The following is a 26202-nucleotide window of genomic DNA, read 5'->3' as shown; positions in this document are numbered from 1 at the left end:
AATCCTGACGAACTGGGGCCTGCCAGACAGAAAGTCCAGGAGCAAGTCATAGAGTGTGGAGTGCAATTCGAGTGTAGACAGCTTGTGGGTGAGTTTGTGGGGTATGACTGTATCAAAGGTAGAGCTGTCAGTAAAGAGCATCCTGATGTAGGAGTCTTTATTTTCCAGGGGGGAGGGAAATATGGAAGGTAGCAGCGATGGTGTCCAAGGCGGATTTGTTGGGACAATAGGCATACTGCAAGGGGTCCATTGTGTCCGGTATGCTGCTCTCTTAAAGGTAAAGAGCTTTATTTGTCATTATATAAGTATCATATACTTTGGGGAGGGGGACGGTCATTGTTTTCTTGAAGCATGAGGGTATGGTGCTCAGGCTCAGAGAGAGGTTGAAGACGGAGGTGAGAACGTCCATCAGCTCGTTGGCACATACTCTGAGGGCTCGTCCAGGGATGTCGTCTGGCCCTTCTGCTTTGCAGGGGTTGTTCCTCCTCAGGGCTTTGTGTACCTGGGCTGATGAGACGGTTGGTGGTGGGGAGGGGGTTATGTGGTCAAGGTGCGTGTGTGCCGACTCTCTATGCTGGGGCTGGAAGTCTCAAAGTGAGTGTAGAAGGTGTTGAGGTCATGCGGCAGGCTGTCCGAGGTGATGGTGCTGGTGGTGGTTCTGTAGTCTGGTGTGCTGCAGGCCCTGCCACATCTGCTGCAGTCAGCAGTAGAATAGAAGCTGTCCAGTTTCTCTCTGTGCTGCCTCTTGGCTGCTGTGATGGCTATTCTCATTCCATACTTTGCAGCTTTCTACTCTGCCTCATTGACCAATCTAAGTGCAAGAGAGCGAGCACGCAGCATGTATCGTACCTAACTGTCCATCCAGGGCTTCTGGTTTCACAGTTCAAAGGCAAGGTTGCTAAGAAAAACACCAGAGGCAGTTCTTAATTCTGGAGCCAATGTACAGTATATCCCTTGTTTATATGCAATTTGCTGATAGCTTCGTCACTTGTATCATTTATTATTAGGATGGAACAGCTATTTACACCACATGCTCAGTTTTTTTTTTTTTTTTTGAGGGAGAGGTTTATATTTGCTGGAATAAGTGCTTACAGAAGATGAATGAATGAATGAATCTTGAATTTAATTTTGAGACATTTTCTGAATATATGCAAAATATAGAAGGTCATTATTGGTGTAATCAATAAATCAGTGAAAGAGCCAATCTTTCATCCCACCATTCATTTTAATGTACATCTGTAAAAACTTACATACAAGTCTTAACACTGGAGACAATACAAAAATGTGCTTACAAAATAGAAACCATGCATATAACTGACGTAAGACACAGAGTATAGTGATCACAACGCATCAGCGCATGTACCACACATATGCCATCAGGTTAGAAACGAATACATAATAAAGAGAGGACTGTGTAATGTAATTAGCATTATTCTTTCAAAGAAATTTTCACCCAAAAACATGATAAAAAAATACGCTCAAATGCATACTGTCTGTTTTGGTCTTAGAAGGCTTGCTCTCTTAAACTGAACAAAATTTTCTTGTCATTTGTAAGAGTTTTGATGCTAAACAGTTAAAACGTCAATGTTTTGACTGCAGTGCATGTAGCTGGAAAAATGTCACACTTTTAGTAGTAAAACATGTTTAGCTGATTTTTTCTAATGGGTGTGGTACAGCACAAACCAAAGCATTAACATTTCTCCACATATTTCTGTAGGTTTCCACAGGCAAAAACATCTCTTCCTGATTTCCCAAACTACGTGTCAGGCCAAATTCAATAAAAGAACTCACATGTGTTGATCACATGTTGTAAAAGGAATTTGGGTTGATTATTAACGCGTTAACTTTGACAGCCCTCGTTTAAACGTAATTTTACTGTACAGACGAAAAAAAAAGTATAATCTGTTTCTATACCAAAACCCACTATAACCATTCAAAATTGTGGTAAGTTTTCAACAGTAAGTGTTATGACACAAGTAACGAAAGAAACCAGCAGCCAGTGTATGAATCATTTACAGGGATAATGGTACTAACACGGTTCCACTTGCGGTATGTGTTATTTTCACAGTGAATGATTTACTATGGCAATGGTGTAAAAAATCTGTGATCAAACTGCTGTCAACCCAGGTTGGAGAAAAAAAAGGTCAGTGTGAGAAAACAATGCCCTTCATGTGACTTTACAAGATCATTAAATTACATTACCCAAAAGGTGTTATAGAGATGATAATGATTTTCAGAAGATTACTTGCACAATACTGAATAGGCCCAGGACACCACTTTATATTTATTTTGTCAGACTGGAAATATACCGAGAAATACTTTCTCCTAATTCACATTATTAAACATGTTTCTTACATTAAAAAACTTTTAAAAAGTAAAAAAAAAAAAAAAAAAGACCTTAAAGAACACACATGCACTATTGCTGCACACAATTAAATATCTCTTTAATCTGACTAAATACACGATTGCAGTGAGATCTTTGTTAAATTCTTGACTCCACTCAAATATTTCTGGTATATTTTCATGACAACCTAAGATCTGTAGTGTAGGATTACTTGGCTACCTCAGATGTTAAGTGTAAACATAATCTGAGACCAACATGTCTCCATGGGAGAGATTGCTGTGAGAAGCCATTTCTCGTAACACATTGTGAAGCAAGTAGTATCCCTTTCCCACTCACTTCAAGGAAGCAGCAGTTTCAGCATGTCCTCCAAGTTTCAACGACTGCCCCCAACTGGTCAAACATCACACATGGAGTTAAAAAACAGTATGCTATGTTTTCCTTCTTCATAGATCATGTCCATTCATAAGAGATGTTTGACATGGAAGTTTTTTAATCTTAAATTTCTCACCTACCACACGTGATTATAGATAGCAGGAGGAAAAGAGGGAACTGGTTATGAGTTATCCTGCAGTTCTTTGGCCTTGGTCAGGATGGTGTGGACATCTGAGATGGGGTAATCCTAAAAGAATTATTGGAGAACAATCATACCTGGTATTATATTTATACATATACCATGTTGTGACCAGTGCCATCGAGAGAGAGTGTTGCGACACTCCCATAGACCTCCGTTGTAAAAAATGGCGGCGCTTTTAACCGCCTACTTCCGGATTTGAAAGTCGGATTAGTTCCAAACACTGTCATTTGGGCGTTCGACCTCATTCATTTACATTGCTGCGAGTTGAGTTGTTCCAGAGCTAAGCTGCTGAAATATCGACCTCTTTTGAATTGTCAACTGTCTATATTGTATCAGAGGCCCTTTGCGATGCTTATACTGGTCTTCATTTGTATATGCACAGCGTAATTATTTATATTTTATCTTGGTTGTTTCAACCAATTTTCTAGCATTGCCTGCTAGCTAATTAGCCAGCGCGACTTCCCCTGCTGTGAAGGTAGTTCGGTGATGAATCGCTACCACCTTTATAGCAACTTTTATTTAATTGAATTTTGGGATATACTAACTTTTCATTATGTGACGTGTTGGCTATACTTAATTTGTTGTACTGTTCCTGTTCCATGTTCACTTGGCTAGTGTACAATTTGCCCAGCGCTACTTGCTGATGCTTGATGAGATGAGATGCTGATAGATTGCTATCCCATGCCATGAGCTCGTGATCAGGGTATGTCAAGGCATTGTCGTGACTCGTGATTTGAGCGAAGGTTATTTAATTAGGAATGACGGGAATTTTAGGACTGGCGAGTTTGGCGTTGTGGTCCTGGGGGTGGCCACTCATCAGAAGAAGTGAGCTAGCTTCTAGGCGAATTCTGAACGGACCGCCATGGCAGACCTCTTTGCGTTATCACGAAGGTAGGCTAATAGCTGAATCGGAATTTACAAGCAAAATCACGGGAATCAATAGCCTAATACAGCCCAGTTGTGCTCAAATGAATATCATGAGACGTCTACCATCAGATGAATGATATGGAAAAGTTAAGTTAGAGCCTCTAAAGCCAGTGCTACTACCCATGCGAACATGAACACTAAGCTTTTCCCTCCATGTAGCCTAAAACATATCTAAGTAAGTTTTTCGTTGTCACCCTGCCTCTCCAAATGCAAAACTGACATTAACAAAAATGCAATACTGTAATAACAGCTGAAAAAGTACTTGGGTGTGTGTTTTATTTTATATTTACCGTTCAATAATGCAATCGCTGCTGTCTGTCCCATAGAAGAACATGACAGCCAGCGCATGTTTAGGAACTAATTGGGTCTACATGAACCACGTGACAGCCATAGCGGCGACATCAAAGAGTGTCGCAACTCTCTCTCTCTATGGCACTGGTTGTGACAACGCAGTGTTTTGCTGGGAAACGTTTGGGCCTAGTATTTGTGTGGATGTTACTTGGAGCCTGTTCAGACCTTGCATTAAAATCCGATCTGGGAGATCTCATCATATACCCCCCAGGGGCACTAAGATCGCATTTGAGAGATCCAATCTTTGACCATATTTGGAGGTGTTCTGGGTTGCATGTGTCCGCATTCCTTTTATAGTGTTACCTCAATGCATCCTGACTCATGCAGACCTATGCTCAACAGGGGTGCTCCTGTGTCAGTGGAGTTTTGCCTCATTCATTCAGAAAAAAAAAAAACATATGGCCACTATTATAAATGATCGCCTGAAAAGGAAAAAGCACCAAAAAGTGATGTCTGTTCATTACTAATGAGAACCTTTTAAGATATTCTGGTGTTATAATCTGAGTTTTGTGCAGGTCTAACTAATGACAGGGCGAAGATAATAATATAATAACATAAAACGCCGCTGTTATTGGTTCTGGAGCAGTGGTACATTAGAGACAGAGGCTGTTACAATATTCTACTGCACCCCAGATAATGTCTGGGTTTTATTTACTGAGAGCGTAAATCTAGATTGGATCTGGAGATGCATGTTAATGCCAGGTCTGAATACATGTACTTAGAGCTGATCACTTGTGATCGGATTAGCCAGATCGGATCTTAATGCAAGGTCTGAACGAGCCCTTATTTTTTTTTATTTAAATGACACACAAGTATACAGTGACAACAATTAACTACACATAGACAAGACAAAGTTCATCTGTTCACAGAACTACTTAAGCTTAACAAGCTGTATTGAGCAGCAACATGTACACAATTATTACAAGCAGACATAGTAGTTTCAACATTCATCGGCTGAGGAATCAGCGTTGCAAATATTGCAAGAAGGGGGACCATGAGTCTTCATAAGATGTCATGTTGTTTTTCAAAGATGCAGTAAGCTTTTCTACATTTGAATGATTGGTTAAAAGACTGAGCCATTGATTTATAGAGATTTTAACTCTGTTTTTCCAGTTTAATAAAATTGTTTTTTTTTTTGCAATGGTAAAAGCAATCAGGATAAAAGGCTTAACTGTCTTATTGACATCTAAATTAGACAAGTCACCAAGGAGTACAATAATGGGGCATAAGGGGATGTCAAAGTTCAGTATTTCAGATAAAATTTTTATCACTTCTGTCCAAAAGGAGTTGATGCATATACAGTCCCAGAGAGCATGGAAATAATCATCAATAGAATCTGGACAGTGTGGACATTTACTATTTTGACTAAAGCCCATCTGATAGAGTTGCTTTGTAGTTATATGGGCTCTATGTAGAACTTTATATTGGATCAGCTGAACTTTAGAATTACACGACATAGAGAATGTGTTGTTACATATTTTTTGCCAGTTCAAGTCTCTAGGCAGATTCTTTATGTCCTCGGACCATTTGTGTACGGGGATTGACAGGACTTCTTCGTTAGATGTTAACAATTTGTAAATTTGCGAAAGTTCTTTCTTTGGCCTTAGGTTGCACAGTTTGTCATATAAAGGGGAATTGAGATTGTTGAAACTCTTGATGTTTAAATATTTCTTAAACACATAACTGTATATATCCAAAGAAGCACTGGTTCGGGATGTTAAACTTCTCTTGAATCTGCTTAAAGGACATAAAGAGTCCATTGTTAAATAAATGCCCCAATTCTGTTACCCCTTCCGTCTTCCATATTGGCATTAGAAGGGGCTTATTATTCACAAGAAACATGTGGTTGTTCCACAATGGGGTGTGTGTGGAGACTGAGAAATTAGACTTGAGGATTTCATTTGTCTTCCACCATGCTCGTAATGATGTGTTGATTGTGCAACTACCATAACCTATAGATTTTTTAATGGTTTTATCCATAAATAAAAGGTTCTGCAATCTCGGCCCTTGAGTTAATATATTTTCAATATGTATCCAAGGAGGATTGTCAATCTTAATCCAATGGCATACATGTAAGATCTGATGTGATAAAAAATAATAATGAAAGTTTGGGGCTCCAGGTCCTCCACTGTGTTTTGGCCTCTGAAGTGAGCTTAAACTGATTCGTGCTTTACCCCCTTTCCAGTAAAATCTGGTGATGGCGCTATTAAGGGAGGAGAACCATCTAGGGGGAGGGGTAACAGGGATCAAGGAAAAAAGATAATTTACTCTCGGAAGAATATTCATTTTAATGGTGGAGACTCGTCCGAGTAGGGATAATGGCAACTTATTCCACCTTTCAAGGCTATCTTTAATGTCCTGCAGGAGGGGATAATAGTTGATCTTGAATAGATCATTTAGGTTAGTAGGTACTTGAATGCCGAGGTACTTGATCATTTTGGAAGGTTCTTTAAAAGGGAGATTCCACTCCTCAGCCTTCCAAACCCAGTCTGCTGTGTCTGATATCGACAATATTTCGGATTTTGACCAATTAATAGAATATCCTGACACATTGCCATAGTCTTTTATCAACTTGTGGATCAGTGGGAGTGATGATGAGGGGTTAGTAATATATAATAAGATATCGTCTGCATAAAGACTTATTTTGTGGTGATAAGACTCAGATCTTATTCCTGATATCCCTCCACATTGTCTAATGGCAGCTGCTAAGGGTTCCATAAATAAAGCAAATAGCATTGGGGATAGGGGGCATCCTTGCCGGGTACCCCTTTGTAACTGGAATGGTTGGGAGATTACACCATTGGTTATTACTGAGGCCTGTGGTGAGTTATAGAGATTGTCTATCCAATTGATAAAATAATGGGGGAAACCAAATTTTTGTAATGTTGCAAAAAGGAATGTCCATTCTACCCTGTCGAATGCTTTTTCAGCGTCGAGGGGGGCTATGATGAATGGCGAATTAGGTTTGGTGAGGCTACTCCTAAAGGCACTAATTAGATTAAACAATCTTCGGGTGTTATCTGAAGATCGCCTTCCTTTAATGAAGCCTGTTTGGTCTAAATGTATTAAAGGTGTGATTACCGACTCCATTCTAGTTGCTATCACTTTGCTTATAATTTTAATATCTACATTAATCAATGATATAGGGCGATAATTGGAGCATTGGCTATGATCTTTATGTGGCTTGGGAATAAGTGTGATATATGCTGTGTTCATATGATGGGGTATAGTACCCTTTTGTTGTATTTCAGCTACCATTTTAATGAAGAGCGGGGAAATCAGAGGCCAGAATTTTTCATAAAATTTTTCATAAAATTCTGCTGGATAGCCATCAGGCCCTGGAGATTTATTACTGGGCATGAGATGGAGAGCTTTAGTGATTTCCTCTAATGAAAGAGGATTCTCTAACTGCTCTGTTTGTATTTTAGACAACCTGAACGAGCCCTTAGACATGTACCACCCACCTAGACCAGACCTAGACAATATAAGACAGATAGATGGATACCTTTTTTTTTTTTTTTTTTTTTCATCCCAAGGGATAATAATGTTATGCCTGATCAGCGTATATACATATAGGCGCACATATGATATCTATCTGTTCCTCTGTATATTATAGATTACCTGCAATAATCTCATATTCACTGTGAAGTCTCCTGCCAGTAAATTATCCCGGATGAGTCTGTGAACAGATTGATGATTCATAGTTATAGTTAATGGTGAGAAGTGAGAAATAGGACTGTAGAAGTGTACTAGTATTGGAAGCAAAATGCATAAGACTCACATGAGCATCGCACAGCAGACCAGGATGAGGAAGTGGAACCGATCTTGGTCAGAAAACAGGGTGTCCCAGATGCGGATGACATCTGGCAGGAGGAACTCCTGAGATAACAACAGGGTCAGCCAGCGGAATGTGAAATACTGGGGTTTGATGTTTTGCTCTTGCTGTGGATAAAAAACACAACGGGAAAAACTGAAAAAAACTGCATCAGTGAATTTACTGATGCAATGTACACTGCTGGGCAAAAAAAATGTCACTGGACCACTTTTAGCTTTGATTACGGCACACATTCGCTGTGGCATTGTTTTGATAAGCTTCTGCAATGTCACAAGATTTATTTCCATCCAGTGTTGCATTAATTTTTCACCAAAATCTTGTATTGATGATGGGAGAGTCTGACCACTGCGCAAAGCCTTCTCCAGCACATCCCAAAGATTCTCAATGGGGTTAAGGTCTGGACTCTGTGGTGGCCAATCCATGTGTGACAATGATGTCTCACGCTCCCTGAACCACTCTTTCACAATTTGAGCCTGATGAATCCTGGAACTGTCATCTTGGATTATGCCCACGCCATCAGGGAAGAAAAACTCCATTGATGGAATAACCATCTTTGGGCACATAATGTTGCTGAACCTAGACCTGAGCATCTACAGCAACCCCAGATCGTAGCACTGCCCCCACAGGCTTGTACATGCACATGACCTTCTTCCATTGCTCCAGAGTCCAATCTTTATGTTCCCTAGAAAACTGAAGCCTTTTTTTTCCCAGTTAGCCTTACTGATTAGTGATTTTCTTAAGGCTACACAGCTGTTCAGTCCCAATCCCTTGAGTTCCCTTCACATTGTGCGTGTGGAAATGCTCTTGCTTTCACTATTAAACATAGCCCTGAGTTCTACTGTTGTTTTTCTTCGATTTGATTTCACCAAACCTTTAAGTGATCACAGATCACGATCAATCAGGATTTTTTTCCAACTACATTTCTTCCTTGAAGACAATGGTTCCCCCACTATCCTTCCAGTTTTTAATAATGCGTTGGACAGTTCTTAACTAAATTTTAGTCGTTTCTCAAATCTCCTTAAATGTTTTCTCTGCTTGATGCATGTCAATGATTTGACCCTTCTCAAACAGACTAACATCTTTTCCACAACCACAGGATGTGTCTTTCGACATGGTTGTTTAAGAAATGAGAAGCTACTCAGTGCATCAGTTGGGGTTAAATAACTTGTTGCCAGCTGAAAGATAATCACCCATGCAGTAATTATCAAATAGGAGGCTTGTAACTCTTTGGTTAGTTAAATCCAGGTGGCGACTTTTTTTTTGGGCAGGCAGTGTATAATGAATAAGTCAAGTTCAATGTTTGGTGTATGTTATACACACCGTTATGGGTTACGCCTTTCAGTTTTGGTGGAAAATGTGGAATTTGCTATTTTAAGAAAGCAAAATGTGGAACTAAGAGTAAGCAAAATAAATGTAGAAAAAAGAATTTGTTTGCATGTGGTCCGGAAATTTCCGCAACTATATTACTGTGTGAATGTTTTTTTTTTCCTTGGGAAACAGGCCTTTGTTTGTTTCAACCACACTCCTAGCAATTATCCTAGACACAGCTGTTAACTGATTACTGTTTATTTTCAAGAAAGTCCAGAACAAATCTCTCACAAATGATGGCCTCACAAGATAGCCTGAGAGGTGCTAACTAGTGGAGATGCACATATTGGAAGAATGGCGTGTGTTTGGCGTCATCTTATAATTATTGTTGCTCATATCACCAGAATAATGATTTAAGACATCCCTGTGTCTCCTTAAAAGCTTTGATCTTACCAGTTTGAGATATAGATCTAGGTCTTTGTCTTTGAGCATGGAGTACACACTCTCCATCTTGTAGGTGATGCCACACTGAGAGTCGTCCAAGCTCTTAATGAAGTTGTCTCTGTTCTCCGACATTAGATTTGTGAAACAGAAGAACGTATCTGCTTCAGCATGCTCTGTACAATGAAGAAGTCACAAAATAGCTATTTACATTCACTGGCCAGTTCATTAGGTATACTAGTGAAAACAAATACATTCTACTGTACTGTTCATGACATTAAATCTGGCTGTGGCTCAGTAGGTAGAGTGGGTTGTCCACAAACCGGAGGGTTAGCAGTACGGATCCCAAAACATGCCATGTGGCAAAGTGTCCTTGAGCAAGACACTGAACCCCCAGCTTTGTGCGTGAGTATCAATAGGTAGAAAAGCATTTTATGAATACAAGACCGTTTACCATATACCATTACAGTTTATGCTGAAGCATCAGAAACGTGGTAATTCAACTAGATGATCGTTACGGAGGATGTAGTTTGTGGTCCTGTTAAACTGGTTGAATTAAACACTAGCCTACTGACTGAAATGGCATTTTCAAAATAATACTGCCAACCAAATATTACAGACCTTTCCACTGGCTGTTGGGATCTGTGGCAAAGGTGTAGTAAATTGGTCCAACAATCTCATTCATGCCCTGCACATAGGCAATCCCGGGGTTGAGTTTGGCATAGATGAAGAGGATCCGCTCAACCACCTCCCAGTGCGCTTCACTACCGTTGGGCAGCACTTCATATTCATTAGATGGATACAGGTTCAAAGCCTTTCCAGGAGAACTGACCTGGGAGAAGAAAATGGAATTAATATTATGCAAGGAATCCACTGTGCTGATATGCAGGGTTTAATTAAAAGTAAGATGTTTATTTAAATTCAAGGAAAAATAAGATGAGAGTGTTTTCTATATTACTGTTGAACATGTTTGCCAGTAAACCAGACTTCCAAGTTCATTGGGTTTTTTGGGTCAACTTTCTCTCTTTCCTCTTTCTTCTCATCTACTGCTACCCTTGACTACAGAGCATTTGGGGTAATATTCCACTACATTCTAATACATTTCTGGGCACCAAACTTTAGAAGTCCCTGTATATATTGTGTTTTCTTTTCTCAGAGTTCTATTCATCACTCATTGTGTAGAGGTATGGGAAACACAAAACAAAAACAAGACTAATTTTATTTTCATGCTACTAAAGAAAGCTAAAAGAACTGAATATTACAGACCAACCAGCACCCTATTTATCAGCTTACATTCTTTAAGATTTTTGATCTAGTATTTCTTAATACTGCATAGATAATAAACAGACGGCTCCACAGCCATTGTGCATTTTATTTGATTTGAAAGTGCGACGTTCATTTAAGGATGGAATGTAGAATGTAAGTCTACAATGTTTGTCCACTCCATATAACCCCAAAATGTATGGAAAATACACACAGAGTTTTGCACATCAAGGGTGACTAACATTGGTGACTCCACTCCGGTTGCGGTTTACAGTTTGTGCTTTCAGGGTAGTTTGTTCCACTCGTCGACGCAATGTCTCATAATCATTCTGAGGGTCCAAGATAAGCTGGCAGGGGTATTCTGTGGGTCGCTGGAAAAATGCCATGTCTGGGTACAGCCGTCTGCAAACATACAAACACACATTCTTATCACGTTTACCAGAAGTTGCTTGACATCAGGTATTGTTATAATATTAAACTTAGAACAATATAGTTATGGTTTTAGATGACCCTTCCAAAATGTTTGAAGAATACATTTCTTATGCTGTATACACCATAGACTGTATAAAGATTGATGGCGGATTCGCTCCTCAAGAGTGAAGCCAAAGCAAGTAGAGCTCCCGCTGGTGTCTGGCTGCAGTACAGGTCATAAGCTCCACCTACTTCATGTTAGCAGAAGGAACTCGGGCCAAACAAAAATTTTAGGTAGTTAATATAATGCTGATGTATGTTCAAGTGTCCATTTGTCTGATTTGTTTTAGTTAGTTATCTGACACAATTGAAAGTTGCTATGCCAACCGCTTGTGAAAGCAGTCCGTGAGAGTAGGAATTTTTTTTTTAATGAATAAATACAGTGTATAATCCAACATTTCTTTGTAACTGGTGGAGGCAGAGCAGAGCACAGTAATAGTTAAACGAAAACAGTCTGGATGAATTGTGGGCAGGTCATCAATAACACACCGCGTGGCTCCACTCTTGGACTGTACTGCGCAGACTCTGGCTCCAAATTGGCAAGATGGTGCCGCTCATATCCCAGGGAAAATATCGTTTGGCCAATGCAAGGCAGTGGGGACGCATTGTATTTATATAAGCGCACTGTTTATATAAATCCGGATATATATTTATATAAAGTCTATGGTATACACAATGCTGCCGCACTGTTTCCATACAAATACTTTGGAGAACAGAAGGACAAACTATATACAAATAAATATACAATAACTGTTTAAAATTCATACCTTACATCCTTGTCAATCTGCAGAAGAATTTCATTATCTTTGAAGTAGGTATTCCACCTGCTGTCCGGGTTGGGATTTAGAGGCTGTAAAAAAATCAAAACAAATAAAGACACTTTGATGAGTCAAAACCCACCCAGGACGTCTATCATGTGAGTAAGCGTATTGGGTCACTTCCTGCTTCTGCACCGTGCAGTGTTGCCATTTGCAGACTGTTTTAGCTTCTTTCAAATTACAAAAACGTTCTGTGTATAGCAGATTCCTACGGCTACAAAAGTCCTGGGCTTCAAAGAAAAGAACAAGAAGTGGCTGACACCTGGTACGTGGCAGAAAATCGAGCGAAGAAAACATTTAAAAGCCAAAATGCTGAGCACCAAGTCCCTAAGACTCCAGAAGCAGGCCCAGATGCAAGATAGTGCAGCGACTTCTCTTCTAAACAAGCGTGTAAGGTACAACCGAACCGAACTTATTAATTTAAGGGATGGTTCGGCCACGAGCACAACAATAACAAAGAACAACTACAACAACTGCGGAACAATAGCGGCGCTTGGACTCAGAGCCTTGCTGGGCAGACTGCAGCTCCTGAGGACACCGGACTGGCGTCGCAGATCACGCCGGACAGAGGGCAAGAGGAAGCGGTGTGCGCGGAAGCAGGAGAGGGGCAAACGGGGCGGACTGCTAGCTAGGCTAAAGGCTAACACTGGGAGACCACCGATCCCGTCCCTGTTCCTGTCCAATGTCCGCTCCCTGGACAACAAGATGGACCTACTTCGACTGAGGCCGGGGATTTCCCGAGAGATGAGGAACTGTGCGGTGCTTTGTCTGACGGAAACCTGGCTGAAAGACAACATGCCGGACCAAGCCTTCCAGATCGATGGCCAGCTTCTCTTCCGTGCGGACCGTAACCAGCTGTTGGAGGAAAGCCCGCAGGGGGCGGATTATGCGTCTATGTTAATAAAGTTGGTGCACGAACTGTACTGTGATGAACAGCCACTGCTCCGAGGCGATAGAGCGATAGGGCGATATCGTAAACTCACGATACTGCCTCGTGAGTTTACGAGGTGGTGTTTATTATGGCTGTTTACATCCCGCTGGGTGCTAATGCTAACGATGCACTAAAGGAGCTCCACAACATCAGCTCGCTCCAGAACAAGCACCCGGAGGCTTTTTACGTGATTGCGGGGGACGCATACAGAGCCGTCCCCCACCCCCACCTCGGCTTCTCTGACCACATCTCCATCATGCTGGTCCCTGCCTATCGTCCCCTACTCAGACGCCACACACCAACGCAGAGGACCATCACCGTGTGACCCAGTGATGCTGTCCCTGCACTGCAGGACTGTTTCCAGCGCACAGACTGGCAGATCTTCAGAGAAGCAGCTGTCTGTGAGGGAGATCTAGAGGACTATATATCTGCTGTCCTTAACTACATTAACAAGTGTGCAGAGGATGTCACCACCACCAGGACAGTAACATGCTACCTGAACCAGAAACCCTGGCTGAATGCAGAGGTCCGGTGTCTGCTAAAAACCAGGGATGTTGCGTTCAGGTCTCGTGACAGACTGGCACTCGGGGCGGCTAGAAGACAGCTGACTGCAGGAGTGAAGAGGGCCAAGGCTGCATACGTCCAAAGGATTGAGGGACACTTCACGTCCAATGATCCACGGAGTATGTGGAGGGGCATAAAGTGCATCACAGACTATAACACCAGAGATGCACAATGCCCCAGGGACCTCTCTCTACCTGACGCTCTCAATAGATTCTACGCCCGCTTTGAGGACCCAGACACACACCCCCCCACCCACCCCCCAGCACCAGACTCACCCCTCCACCAGGAGAAGAGTCCCTCAGCGTGACCCCAGCAGAAGTGAGGAGGACCCTCCAGAGGATTAACCCACGCAAAGCTGCTGGTCCCGACAACATCTCCGGGCGGGTGCTGAGGGGCTGTGCACACCAGCTCACTGAGGTGCTGACAGACATCTTCAACACCTCCCTCCAACAGGCAGCGGTCCCCACCTGCCTGAAGACCGCCACGATCATCCCCATTCCAAAGACGTCCACAGTGACAAGCCTGAATGACTATCGACCAGTAGCCCTCACCCCGATAGTCATAAGTGCTTCGAGAGACTGGTCATGGCCATGCATCGACGTCACTGTGGACCCGCACCAGTATGCATACAGGAAGAACCGATCCACAGAGGATGCCATATCTTCTGTGGTCCACACAGCCCTCACCCACTTAGAGAACAAGGACTCTTATGTTCGCATGCTCTTCCAGGATTTCACATCAGCCTTTAACACCATCATACCACAGACCCTGGTACATAAACTGACAACACTCGGACTGAGCTCCAACCTTTGCAACTGGGTCCAGGACTTCTTAACCGACAGGCCGCAGTCTGTGAGGATCCACGATGTCTCCTCCTCCTCCATCACCCTTAGCACCGGCTCCCCCCAGGGCTGTGTGCTGAGCCCCCTCCTGGTCACCCTGCTCACATAGGACTGCTCAGCGATACATCCGAGCTGTCTGATTGTGAAGTTTGCGGACGATACAGCTGTGGTTGGACGCATCACTAACAACGACGAGTCCGAGTACAGGAAGGAGGCAGAACACCTGGAGGGTTGGTGCAGAGAAAACAACCTCTGCATCAACGTGAATTCCTCAAATTTTTACACTACCACTGCAGCATTCACCAGCAGGCGATATGTGCGAAAGTGATCGACTTTGATCATGTGAAGATCATTAATAGCATTCGCTCCAAAACCAAACACAGGATATTCAGGGTGCTATTGGACGAATTGTCAGCTGAATATGGTGACCTGTTACTACATACAGAAATCCGATGGCTCAGCAGGGGACAAGTTTTGCAGCTTTTTTTGGCACTTTTGACTGAAATCAAAGAATTCATGCAGTCCAAAGGGGAAGATGACAAGCTGCTCGAGGACAGAGTGGATCCTTGACCATGCATTTTTAACTGACGTCGCTGGGACACTGAACTATTTGAACTGTGAGATGCAAGGCAAAGGTAAGACTGTCACTGACATGGTAAGCGCTGTCAACGCATTCAAAGACAAGATGAACATTTTCTCTGTGCATTTACAGCAAAAGAAAGTCCTGCACTTTCCCTCTGTGAAGTTGGTGCTGAAATGGGAATGCTTCTGCATCTAGGGCTTTGACAGAAAAGTACTCTCAAGTCATAAATAGACTTGGGCAAGAGTTTGAGAACAGGTTTTGTGACTTTGATCAACTTGAGCCATGTGTGTCATTCGTATCTCATCCTTTTATGCAAGTAGACATGACATGAATTGCAGAACAACTAAGTACAACATTCAACTTGGATGCTGGACAGGTGGAGACTGAAATCCTAACATTGCAAAATGATATTCGTCTCAAAGCCCATCAGGGTGCACCGAACTTTTAGTGCCTTGTGGACACAGGTAGAACCAAAAAGGCAGGCAACATGCAATGTCAGGCTTCCCACTAACAGAAATGTACAGACAAAGAAAGGGATAACAAATGTTTTTAGTGAAACACCAAGGCGACGTTACACTCAAATATTGTACCAAATACAAAAAATTATTTATTCTAGAAGTGTAACAGATGTAATTATTTGTTAAAAATGCTATAGATCTGGTGATTCATACAAATGTTATATGATTAATGTAAATCTATGAAATAATTTTATCTTTTGTTTCTAATATTAAATAACTGGTAGTTTGTAGACATGGGATAGAGTTTGTGATTTCTTCAAAAATGTTATAAAAGTAGTAGTAAAATTATTTGTTTAAAAAGTGTAACAGATGTTATTAAAAATGTTACAGATTTGGTTATACAACTATTGTCATATGAATATAAATAATGTTGCAAGTTTAAATATATCATTTCCTACCATATCATTTTAAATATTTATTGTGAGGATTTGTTAACACTAATGTGAGCAGACAGCCTCACAAGTTATTAGAGGTCCATGCAATGAAGTTGCAGGATCCCTATTGATTTTGTTGTGATTTGTATTAGGGGTCCATGCAACGACGTTGCAGGATCCCTATTGATTTTGTTGCGATTTGTCTTCTTCTTCTTCTTCTTATTATTATAGTGAATATTGTTATTCTGCGTAGCTAAAATGTCTGGACATTTTATTTAATAGTGTTGGACAAACTGCAAGGATGAAAGGCATCAAACCTGGTAACTTGGTAGAAGTCCTAGCATGTAACTTTGCCAAGGTGTCAATACACATGCCTGCAGCTAGGACGGTGGCACTATAATAAGCCAATTTACGTTTTGCCTCATATCTCGAAAACAGTGTGCCCTAGAAACAATATTCTTTCTCCCTCTGATTCCTTAGATAGCACTGGTTCTAATGGACTACGCCACGCCCATTTCCGCCTGCCATTTTTTCCGCCATTTTGAAAATATTGCACCTCAAAGCAAAATCAAGTCCTCCTAGCCCGTTCATACAACTCTCACCAAACTTGGCATGTATCATTTATGGACAAAGATAATGAAAAGTTCTCAAAAGAACTTTAGCAGGGTCACTGATTACAAAGTTAATGGCTAATTAACTTTTACAGCGTGGCACAGTATAACTCCAAAGCTCATATTTTGTGAAGTATATACCCAAAGTTAATCAAACTTTATATCATTGACAATAATACACTGCCTGGCCAAAAAAAAAAAAAAGTCGCCACCTGGATTTAACTAAGCAAAGAGGTACGAGCCTCCTATTGAATAATTACTGCATGGGTGATTATCTTTCAGCTGGCAACAAGTCATTAAACTCAACTGACGCAATGAGTAGCTTCCCATTTCTTAAAGAACCATGTCTAAACACACATCCCGTGGACGTGGAAAAGATGTTCTTCTGTTTGAGAAGGGTCAAATCATTGGCATGCATCAAGCAGAAAAAACATCTAAGGAGATTGCAGAAACTACTAAAATTGAGTTAAGAAATGTCCGCATTATTAAAGATTGGAAGGATGGTAAGGCACCATCGTCTTCCAGGAAGAACTGTGGTCGGAAAAAAATCTTGATTAATCGCGATCACTTTAACGTTGGGTGAAATCAAATCGAAGAAAAACAGCAGCGGCTAAGAGAGTGGTTCAGGGAGCATGAGACATCATTTTCACACATGGATTAGCCACCACAGAATCCAGACCTTAACCCTATTGAGAATCTTTGGGACATTGCAGAAGCTTATCAAAACACTGCCACAGCAAATGCGTGCTGTAATCAAAGCTAAAGAGAGTCCACAACAAGTGTGTGACCTTTTTGTTAGTGGCGACTCTTTTTTTGGCCAGGAAGTGTATGATTCTGTACAATCACCCCAACTTTTGTGACCCTTGGTCTCTAGGGGGCGCTACAAAAGCAACATTTCAATATCTCCAAAACTGCAATAACTAACTTCATGAAATTTGGCATACACAATCTGTAACATATTGTGTAGACACCCATCAAGTTGCGTGACATTACGTCAACAGAGGGAGCTACAGGTGACACGGAAACATTTCATATGACTTTAAGGCCTATAACTTTTGAAGTATTCCCCAATCCTTATAATAATAATAATAATAATAATACATTTTATTTGAAAGCGCTTTTCAAGATACTCAAACACACTTTACATAAAGAGAACATCAAATTAGCAAAACAATGTGAAATATAACATCAAAAACACAATAAACTGAGCTAAACATTAAAAGCAATTTTAAAAAGGTGTGTTTTTGTCAGAGGAAGAAGAATCTTAGCGACCGTCATTAAGTTTCGTGAAATTCAGGCTGTAGGGGGCGCTACAACGACTACATGTTTATATCTCACAAACCACCACAGTCAACTGCTTGAAATTTGACAATAATAATCTGTGGATGACTCCTTACAAGCCGACCAAGTTTGGTGCAATACGGTCTATAGGGGGCGCTACTGGTGGCTTATGGTGCGTTCTATTTGTCTTGTAAGCGCGACTTGTAACTCGGGAGTGACGTCACATCCGTGTCGGAAAACAAGTTACAGCGGGTTTTTGCGTTCTGTTTACGAGAGGTCGGAGAAAAGATGGACGCCTCCAGGAAAGTCGCTGTTGCGCTAGCTCTGAAAGAGTACAGCTACAATCAAAGTTTGTGGTTCATCAATGTGGTTCAATGTGCTTGGTTGCACTAGGCAGTTTGGATGGTTCGTAACATTTATAGTGTTCATCTCGTTTACAGTGCAACCACGGCGGATTTCACATGTTCACTACATATTACACAAACATATTTCACAGTTTGATATCTGAATATTCCGTTTTGATTAACGTTAACGATAGGCTACTGCTCCGCTTTCTGCTCAAGACTCGGCATTGTTGTCATAGCAACATGGAGAGTCTCTAGCCAATTTAAACTGCACAAGCTACAAAATAACTTATTAAGCGGTATTTAGCTGTAGCGACATGCCTATTAGGTAACCGTATACACTGCTATGTGTACGACTTCTACATTTGGTTACAACAAAGACAAAAGTGCTTAAAATAGTAGAAAACCACAATGTTTACTACGTGTGATGCTCGTGGTAGCCATCTTGGAAACTGAACTCGGGGTCCTCTGAGCCTCGACGAGTTGACGACTTGTATATACGACCTCGGGGGCGTTCTATTTGCAACTTCCGGTTTGTAACTCGGGAAAACGACTCGGAAAACGAGTTCGGTGGACAAATAGAATGCCCCATTATGCGTCTGCGTCACGCTCAGGGACGACTTCGCCACCGAATGGATCCCTTTATGATCACTTGCAAACATCTAGTTAGGGGTCCATACAACAACGTTGCAGGATCCCAATTGATTTTGTTGTGATTCTTCTTCTTATTATTATTATTATTATTAGGGGTCCATGCAAACGAAGTTGCAGGATCCCTATTAATTTTGTTGTGATTTTTCTTCTTCTTCTTCTTCTTATTATAGTAATTTATTTTATTCTGCGTAGCTAAAGTGTCTGCCCAGGACAAATTGCAAGGGCAAAATGCATCAAACCTGGTAACTTGGTAGAAGTCCTACTATGTCACTTTGCCAAGGTGTCAATACACATGCCTGAAGCTAGGTGGCGCTATAATAAGCCAATTTAAGTTTTGGCTCATATCTCAAGAGCCGTGTGCCCTAGAAACAAAATTCTTTCGCCTTCTGACTTGTTAGATAGGCCTGGTTCTAATGGAATAGGCCACATCATTTCCGCCTGCCATTTTATTCCACCATTTTGAAAAAAATTGCACCTCAAAGCAAAATCAACTCTTCCTAGCCCGCTCATTCAATTCTCACCAAACTTGGCATGTATCATTTATGGACAAAGATAATGAAAAGTTCTCAAAAGAACTTTAGCAGGGTTATTAATTACAAGTTAATGGCTAATTAATTTTTACGGTGTGGCACAGTATAACTCCAAAGCTAATATTTTGTAGTGAGTATACACCCAAACTTAGTCAAACTTCTTATCATTGATAATAATATGATTCTGTACAAGCACCTCAACTTTTGTCAACTTGCTCTCTAGGGGGCGCTATAAAGGCAACATTTCAATATCTCAAAAACTGCAATAGCTAACTTCATGAAATTTGTCATACATAATCTGTAAAATATTGTGTAGATGCCCATCAAATTGCGTGACATTACATCTACAGGGGGCGCTACAGCTGACATGGAAACATTTCATATGACTTTAAGGCCTATAACTTTTGAAGTATTCACCCAATCCTTGGCAAATGTCATAATATGCCAAGATCATGCCAAGTTTTGTAGGGGGCGCTACAACGACTACATGTTTATATCTCACAAACCACCACAGTCAACTGCTTGAAATTTGACAATACTGGTGACTTATTCCTCTGCATCCCACTCGGAGACGACTTCGCCACGGCATGGACCCCTTTATGATTCCCGTTCAAGCCAGAGTATTACGTGGAGCATTACCAGTTTACGCCACACGGCGGCGCCTCCTTTGTTTTCATCGCTTAGTTCAGCAGGTGTCACTCTCACATCCGTCTCTTTTTTTGTGACTTCCTCAATCTCCGTAATGTGGACGTTGGTGAAGGCTACAAGCCACAAACGTTTTATTATCCGTTATTATAGTGTTCTATAATATGCCGTGAGAACTGGCTTTATATGGTTCTGTTTAATAAATGTATTGTGCGGAAATCCCTCTACTTTGTCTCCTGGCTTGCTACTTCATGTTGAAGCATACTACTAGCAAACGTGGCTAAGCTCCTCTCCAACTCCACGTTACAAAGCCAGCAATCATTAAACTTACATTTTGCCCATTTCCCAAGTTGACAACGAGGTTCATGTGACAGAAGAAGTCTCTAATCCAAAAGGAGGCAAAAATCCATTACGCTAACAAACGTTACGTGACAAAGAAATCTCTCCGCTTCGCCTGTGCCGTACGGCCGTAACACTGGATTCCACTTCCAGGTCTGATTTGTAGTTTAATTTCGGTGTACTGTTAATAGTTATATTTCATAAAGAACTACACAGAACACACGGAACTAACTGTGAATGCCACAGACGCATTGAACAAATTGTGAATGGAGCGGTAAATGGACATAAGGATTTCAGACTTGACTAAATGTAATTTAAGACCTACAATGCAAAATATGATTGTATTTAAGACTTTTTAAGGCCTTAAATTGGCATGATCAGATTTAATTTTTTGGCCCACTCCTACATACAGATCTCCTCCAGATCTTTCAGTTTTTGAGGCTGTAGCTGGGCAACACAGAGTTTCATCTCCCTCCAAAGATTTTCTATTGGGTTTAAGTGTAGAGACTGACTAGGCCACTCCAGGACCTTGAAATGCTTCTTACGGAGCCACTCCTTAGTTGCCATGGCTGTGTGTTTCAGGTCATTGTCATGCTAGAAGACCCAGCCAGGAACCATCTTTAATGCTTTTACTGAGGGAAGGAGGTTGTTGCCCAAAATCTTGCAATACATGGCCCCATCCATCCTCTCCTAAATACGGTGCACTCGTCCTGGTCCCTTTGCAGGAAAGTACTCCCAAAGCATTATGTTTCTACCCCCATGCTTCACAGTTGGGATGGTGTTCTTGGGATTGTACTCATCCTTCTTTTTCCTCCAAACAAGGTGAGTGGAGTTTATACCAAAAAGTTGACTTTTGGTCTCATCTGACCACATGACCTTCTCCCATGCCTCCTCTGGATCATCCAGATGGCCATTGGCAAACTTCAGACGGGCCTGGACATGTGCTGGCTTGAGCAGGGGGACCTTGCATGTGCTGCAGGATTTTAATCCATGGCAGCATAGTGTGTTACTAATGGTAACCATTGAGACTGTGGTCCCAGCTCTCTTCATGTCATAGACCAGGTCCTGCTTTGTAGTTCTGGGCTGATCCCTTACCTTTCTCATGATCATTGACACTCTACGAGGCGAGATCTTGCATGGAGCCCCAGTCCGAGGGAGACTTACAGTCATCTTGAGTCCCTTCCATTTTCTAATAATTGCACCAACAGTTGTTTCCTTCTCACCAAGCTGCTTGCCTATTGTTCTGTAGCCTATCCCAGCCTTGTGCAGATCTACAATTTTGTCTCTGGTGTCCTTAGACAGCTCTATGGTCTTGGCCATGTTGGAGTGGTTGGAGTGTGATCAATTGTGTGTGGACAGGTGTCTTTTATACAGATAGCTAGTTCAAACTGGTGCAATTAATACAGGTAACGAGGGGAGGATAGGAGGGCTTCTTAAAGACTAACTAACAGGTCTGTGAGAGCCAGAATCCTTGCTGGTTGGTAGGTGATACTTGTGAATACTTATTTCATGCAATAAAACACAAATTAATTATTTAAAAATCATACAATGTGATTTTCTGGATTTTTATTTTAGATTCTGTCTCTCACAGTTGAAGTGTACCTATGATGAAAATTACAGACCTCTCCATTCTTTATAAGGGGGGAAACTTGCAAAATCTGCGGTGTATCAAATACTTATTTTCCCCACTGTAAGCCCTACGATTTTCTTGTAGTGAATAAGGGGAGGGGCTTTCAAGTGTTCAAATGTTCATATATGTAAATGTATATTTGTGTTTTGCCTCTATGTCTTGTACATATGCTAATTTGTTTGCTTATACTATTTTTATTTTACTAGATTTTATTTTACGTATTTCTATTTTATTCAATCTTCTTTTATCTGAGGTTCTTAAGAGTGTTTTTTTATGTACAACTAAGCTACTGTGACCAAGCAATTTCCCTTGTGGATGAATAAAGTTTATCTAAGTCTAAGTCTAGAGGAAAGGCAGAAGAATTTGAAAAGGTGTGGAGACCGTTACTGGAATGTCTTAGGAGTAAACGTGCACAACTTTGACAATATTTTTATTGATTTTTAAACATTTTAAACATATTTTTGTGAGGAGCTGAATGCTTTGTGGTGTTGTTATACTATTATTTTCTTCCTTATTTGTTTATTGTCATTTTAGTTTTGTTTAATATGTAAAATGTGATATCTTTCTATATGAAAAATGTAGTAATCACAACTATTTCACTGTCTTTGACAGTGTTATTGTGTGTTTGTATGTGTTTAATATGTTTAAAAATCAATAAAAATATTGTTAAAAAAAAAAAGATTGCTGTAATTAAATCCTTGCTTAAAAACCCCACTCTAGATCCAGATGTTTTAGCCAACTATAGACCAATTTCCAACTTTCCTTTTATTTCTAAAATTCTAGAATAAGTTGTTTCTAATCATTTGTATGACCATTAAAACAGGGATGGTTTGTTGAAGAGTTTCAGTCAGGTTTTAGAGTTCATCATAGTACAAAAACAGCTCTGGGTAACGTTACCAACAATCTCCTCATGGCTTCAGACAATAGACTTGTCTCTATACTTGTTCTGCTAGATCTTAGTGCTGCATTTGACTCTATTGATCACAATCTTTTTCTACAGAGACTTCACAGTGTGATCAAGATTAAAGGAACTGCATTAGACTGACTTGAATCCTCTGTCAGACAGATTACAGTTTGTCCATGTAAACAATGATTCTTCTACTTATACAAAAGTAAGTTATGAGTTCCTCAGGGCTCTGTGCTAGGACCAACACTCTTCACATTATACACATTTCCCTAAGTCCCTAATATTATTAGAGAACAAGGCATAAACTTCCATTGCTATGCAGATGACACCTAGCTATATTTATCCATGATATCAGATAAAACAAAGCAGCTGGTTAAACTCCAAGCATGCCTTAAAGACATAAAGGCTTGGATGACCCGTATTTTTTTAACTCTTAAACTCAGACAACACAGAAGTCACTGTATTTGATTCTAAACATCTCAGAGATTCATTATCTAATTATTTGGTTTCCTTGGATGGCATTACCTTGGCCTCCAGTACTACTGTCAAAAACCTTTGTGTTATATTCAACGAAGATATGTCCTTTAATTCGCACATAAAGCAGACTGCCCTCTTTCACCTGGGGAACCATTATCTTCCAGGAAGAAATGTGGTCTATTAGTAGTGCAAGTAGTAATGCAATTCTGTGCTATTACTGTAAAGCATGTTAGCTGCAGTTTACATGACTTCCTATTACTTTCAGGTAACTGTACTAAATCCTCATTAAAAAATGACAAACTATTTTTAGTATGACACTAACATTCTTTTCAGTGTTGCACACATCACAATCGCAGACGATTCCTTTTAAAGGTTGCATGTCAGGACCCAGTATTGTTTGCCAGCTAGTGGCAGTCAGTGCTCATGGTACCCCACTCATAGTAACAGCTTTACTTGGCCATTCATTTTGAAATTTGCCACTGGCTTTGAGTGGTTCTGCAGTGGTTAAAGATTTGATTTAATTCGTAAAGGGTCTATCTAACAGGATGGGTAATCTGGGGTCTAAATTAGTAATTTAATACCAGGCCAATATAACCTTTTGATTCATTTAAACTGAACTGGAGTACTGACTTTGCACTTTTAGTTAAATTACTGGCTATTTGTTGCTATTTATCAGTTAATTACACTCTGTGCAACAACTCTCAACAACTTGCTATTCTTATTAAGATAGTTATTATTGTAAATTAAAATTAACTAACTTTTCAATCTACTCTATTTTGGCGAAAAGAAACTTCCTCCACTACCAGTGCAGATAACGAACACTTTGAGCTGGTCTGAACACACTGGATCCCTTGTTAAGAGAACTCACCAGCGCATGCACTTTCTGCGACGGATGAGGAGAGTCAACCTGCCCCCTCCCATTCTCACCACCTTCTACAGAGGTACTATAGAGAGCATAGTGACCAGCTGCATCTCTGTCTGGTCAGGGGCTTGTAGTGCCTCTGACTGGAAGTCCCTACAGAGGGTAGTGAGGACAGTGGAGAAAATCATCGGGACTTCACTTCCTTCCATCCAGGACATTGCCAAAAGACGCTGTCTCACAAGGGCCAAAAACATCACCTCAGACCCCTCACACCCCCAACATGGACTGTTCTCGCTGCTGGCCTCTGGTAGGAGGTTTTCGCAGCCTACAGAGCAGAACAGCCAGGTTCAAAAACAGTTTCATCCCGTATGCCATAAGACTGCTCAACGCATTATAAACAGTACCCCCCTCCACCCACTCCCATCACCCTGCAATTAAAAATGTGCAATAATATTTATCTACATTTTAAGTTTTTTAGATGTATATTTATTCTATTCTTGTATATACGTTCCTGTAAATTGTACATACCGTTTCTGTTGTACATACCGTTTCTGTTCAATATTCCTGCTGTACTCTGAGCCATTGTACCGAAATTTCATTTTGATGGAAATCTAAATGACAAAGTCTGTCTAAGTCTAAGTCTAAGTCACCGTGTAGGAGGCTCCAGAGGAAAGCCAATAGACTGAACTGCTCCTCAGTAGCAGCACGGACCAGCATGAAGATGCTGTTCCTGGATATCCTGAAGGATGGCTTTAAGATTCACTATTGATTCAGCTGACATCTCAGCTGTTCTGGTGTATGCTTATGTTTGAGAAAGTTTAATTTGTTTTATTAAAAGTAGGCTGCAATAATTGTCATAAATGTAACAATTTAAGAGTGTTTCAGAAAATGGACAGAACAAACACATTTAAACACTTACCTAGGTAAAACATTAAACGGTGTGTCAAGTCCACTGTGAGTTTGGACTTCACACAGTCAGTCACATGGGCTGTAACTACTGCCCAACAACACAATTTCATCTACTGTAATAAAAAGAAAGCCTGGCCCACACGCCTCCTTAAGACCAAACTCTTGTTTGTTTTACACTTGATTTGTTTGTCACCTGTTTAATGGCACCTATTAAAATCAAGACCCTAGCCCTAGCCACTCACCTATGATGGAAATTTATTAGAATTTGTTAAATTATGTTTAAGATGTCCGACATTTGAACGGAATAGTAGCAAATGATGTATTTAATAAAGCTACATGCAGTGTACTTTACATGAGCTTTATTGCATCATATATATATATATAAATGTATTACTGCTGTGAAGAGCAGAACAGTGCATAAAAATATGTGAATGGGCCGGCTCCAATATGTCTTTCTGATCTCCTACAAACCCAAGTCCCATTAAGATTACTCAGATCTGCTGATCACTTGCTACTGGCACATTAGGAAGGCCCAGACGCTTGATGTTTTTCAATAGTTTCTTTGAACTGATTTTCAATTGTTGGTGTTTGATTCAGTACAGAGAGCTACTTTGTATGTATACAATAGTATGTGTGTGCATTTTGATCAATCAATATTTGTTATTTTTGTTATATTTATATTTGTTTTTTTTTTTTATGATGATGAAGATTTATAAAGAAACTGACACTGACAACTAAGGAGACTATACTTACATGGTCCTCCATTGTAACATCTTCTCTGGAAAGGCCTAAGTTGGCTTTGGCAATGCCAGGCTGGATGATCATTTCTTTTAGGAACTGGGAGTACACCTCCCTATGAGAGTTTCATT

At 40.6% G+C, this 26202-nt stretch overlaps 1 protein-coding gene across 3 annotated transcripts in view; it reads right to left on the bottom strand.

The window, feature by feature from the left end:
- Nucleotides 1–1069: 1069 nt before the first annotated feature.
- Nucleotides 1070–26202, bottom strand: part of tbc1d13 (TBC1 domain family, member 13) — a 37832-nt gene continuing 12699 nt past the window's right edge. Inside the window, exons 5-13 of one of the 3 annotated variants that reach the window (XM_084571727.1) lie at nt 26087–26186; nt 12282–12364; nt 11286–11445; nt 10402–10612; nt 9793–9956; nt 7978–8138; nt 7818–7875; nt 2853–2963; nt 1070–2734 (exon numbers count right to left, since the gene is read on the bottom strand). In XM_084571727.1, the coding sequence (XP_084427853.1) occupies nt 2898–2963; nt 7818–7875; nt 7978–8138; nt 9793–9956; nt 10402–10612; nt 11286–11445; nt 12282–12364; nt 26087–26186 (1003 nt within the window). In that variant the 3' untranslated portion in view covers nt 1070–2734; nt 2853–2897. Of the gene's footprint in view, nt 2964–7817; nt 7876–7977; nt 8139–9792; nt 9957–10401; nt 10613–11285; nt 11446–12281; nt 12365–26086; nt 26187–26202 lie in introns of all 3 variants that reach the window. The other 2 variants (XM_084571726.1, XM_084571725.1) reach the window with 2 other exon arrangements.

The sequence above is a fragment of the Chelon labrosus genome (genome assembly GCF_963514085.1).
Source record: "Chelon labrosus genome assembly, chromosome: 22".
NCBI classification, from domain to species: domain Eukaryota; kingdom Metazoa; phylum Chordata; class Actinopteri; order Mugiliformes; family Mugilidae; genus Chelon; species Chelon labrosus.
The sequence above is the reverse complement of the archived record's forward strand: the minus strand, read 5'-3'. Positions and strand labels throughout refer to the sequence as shown.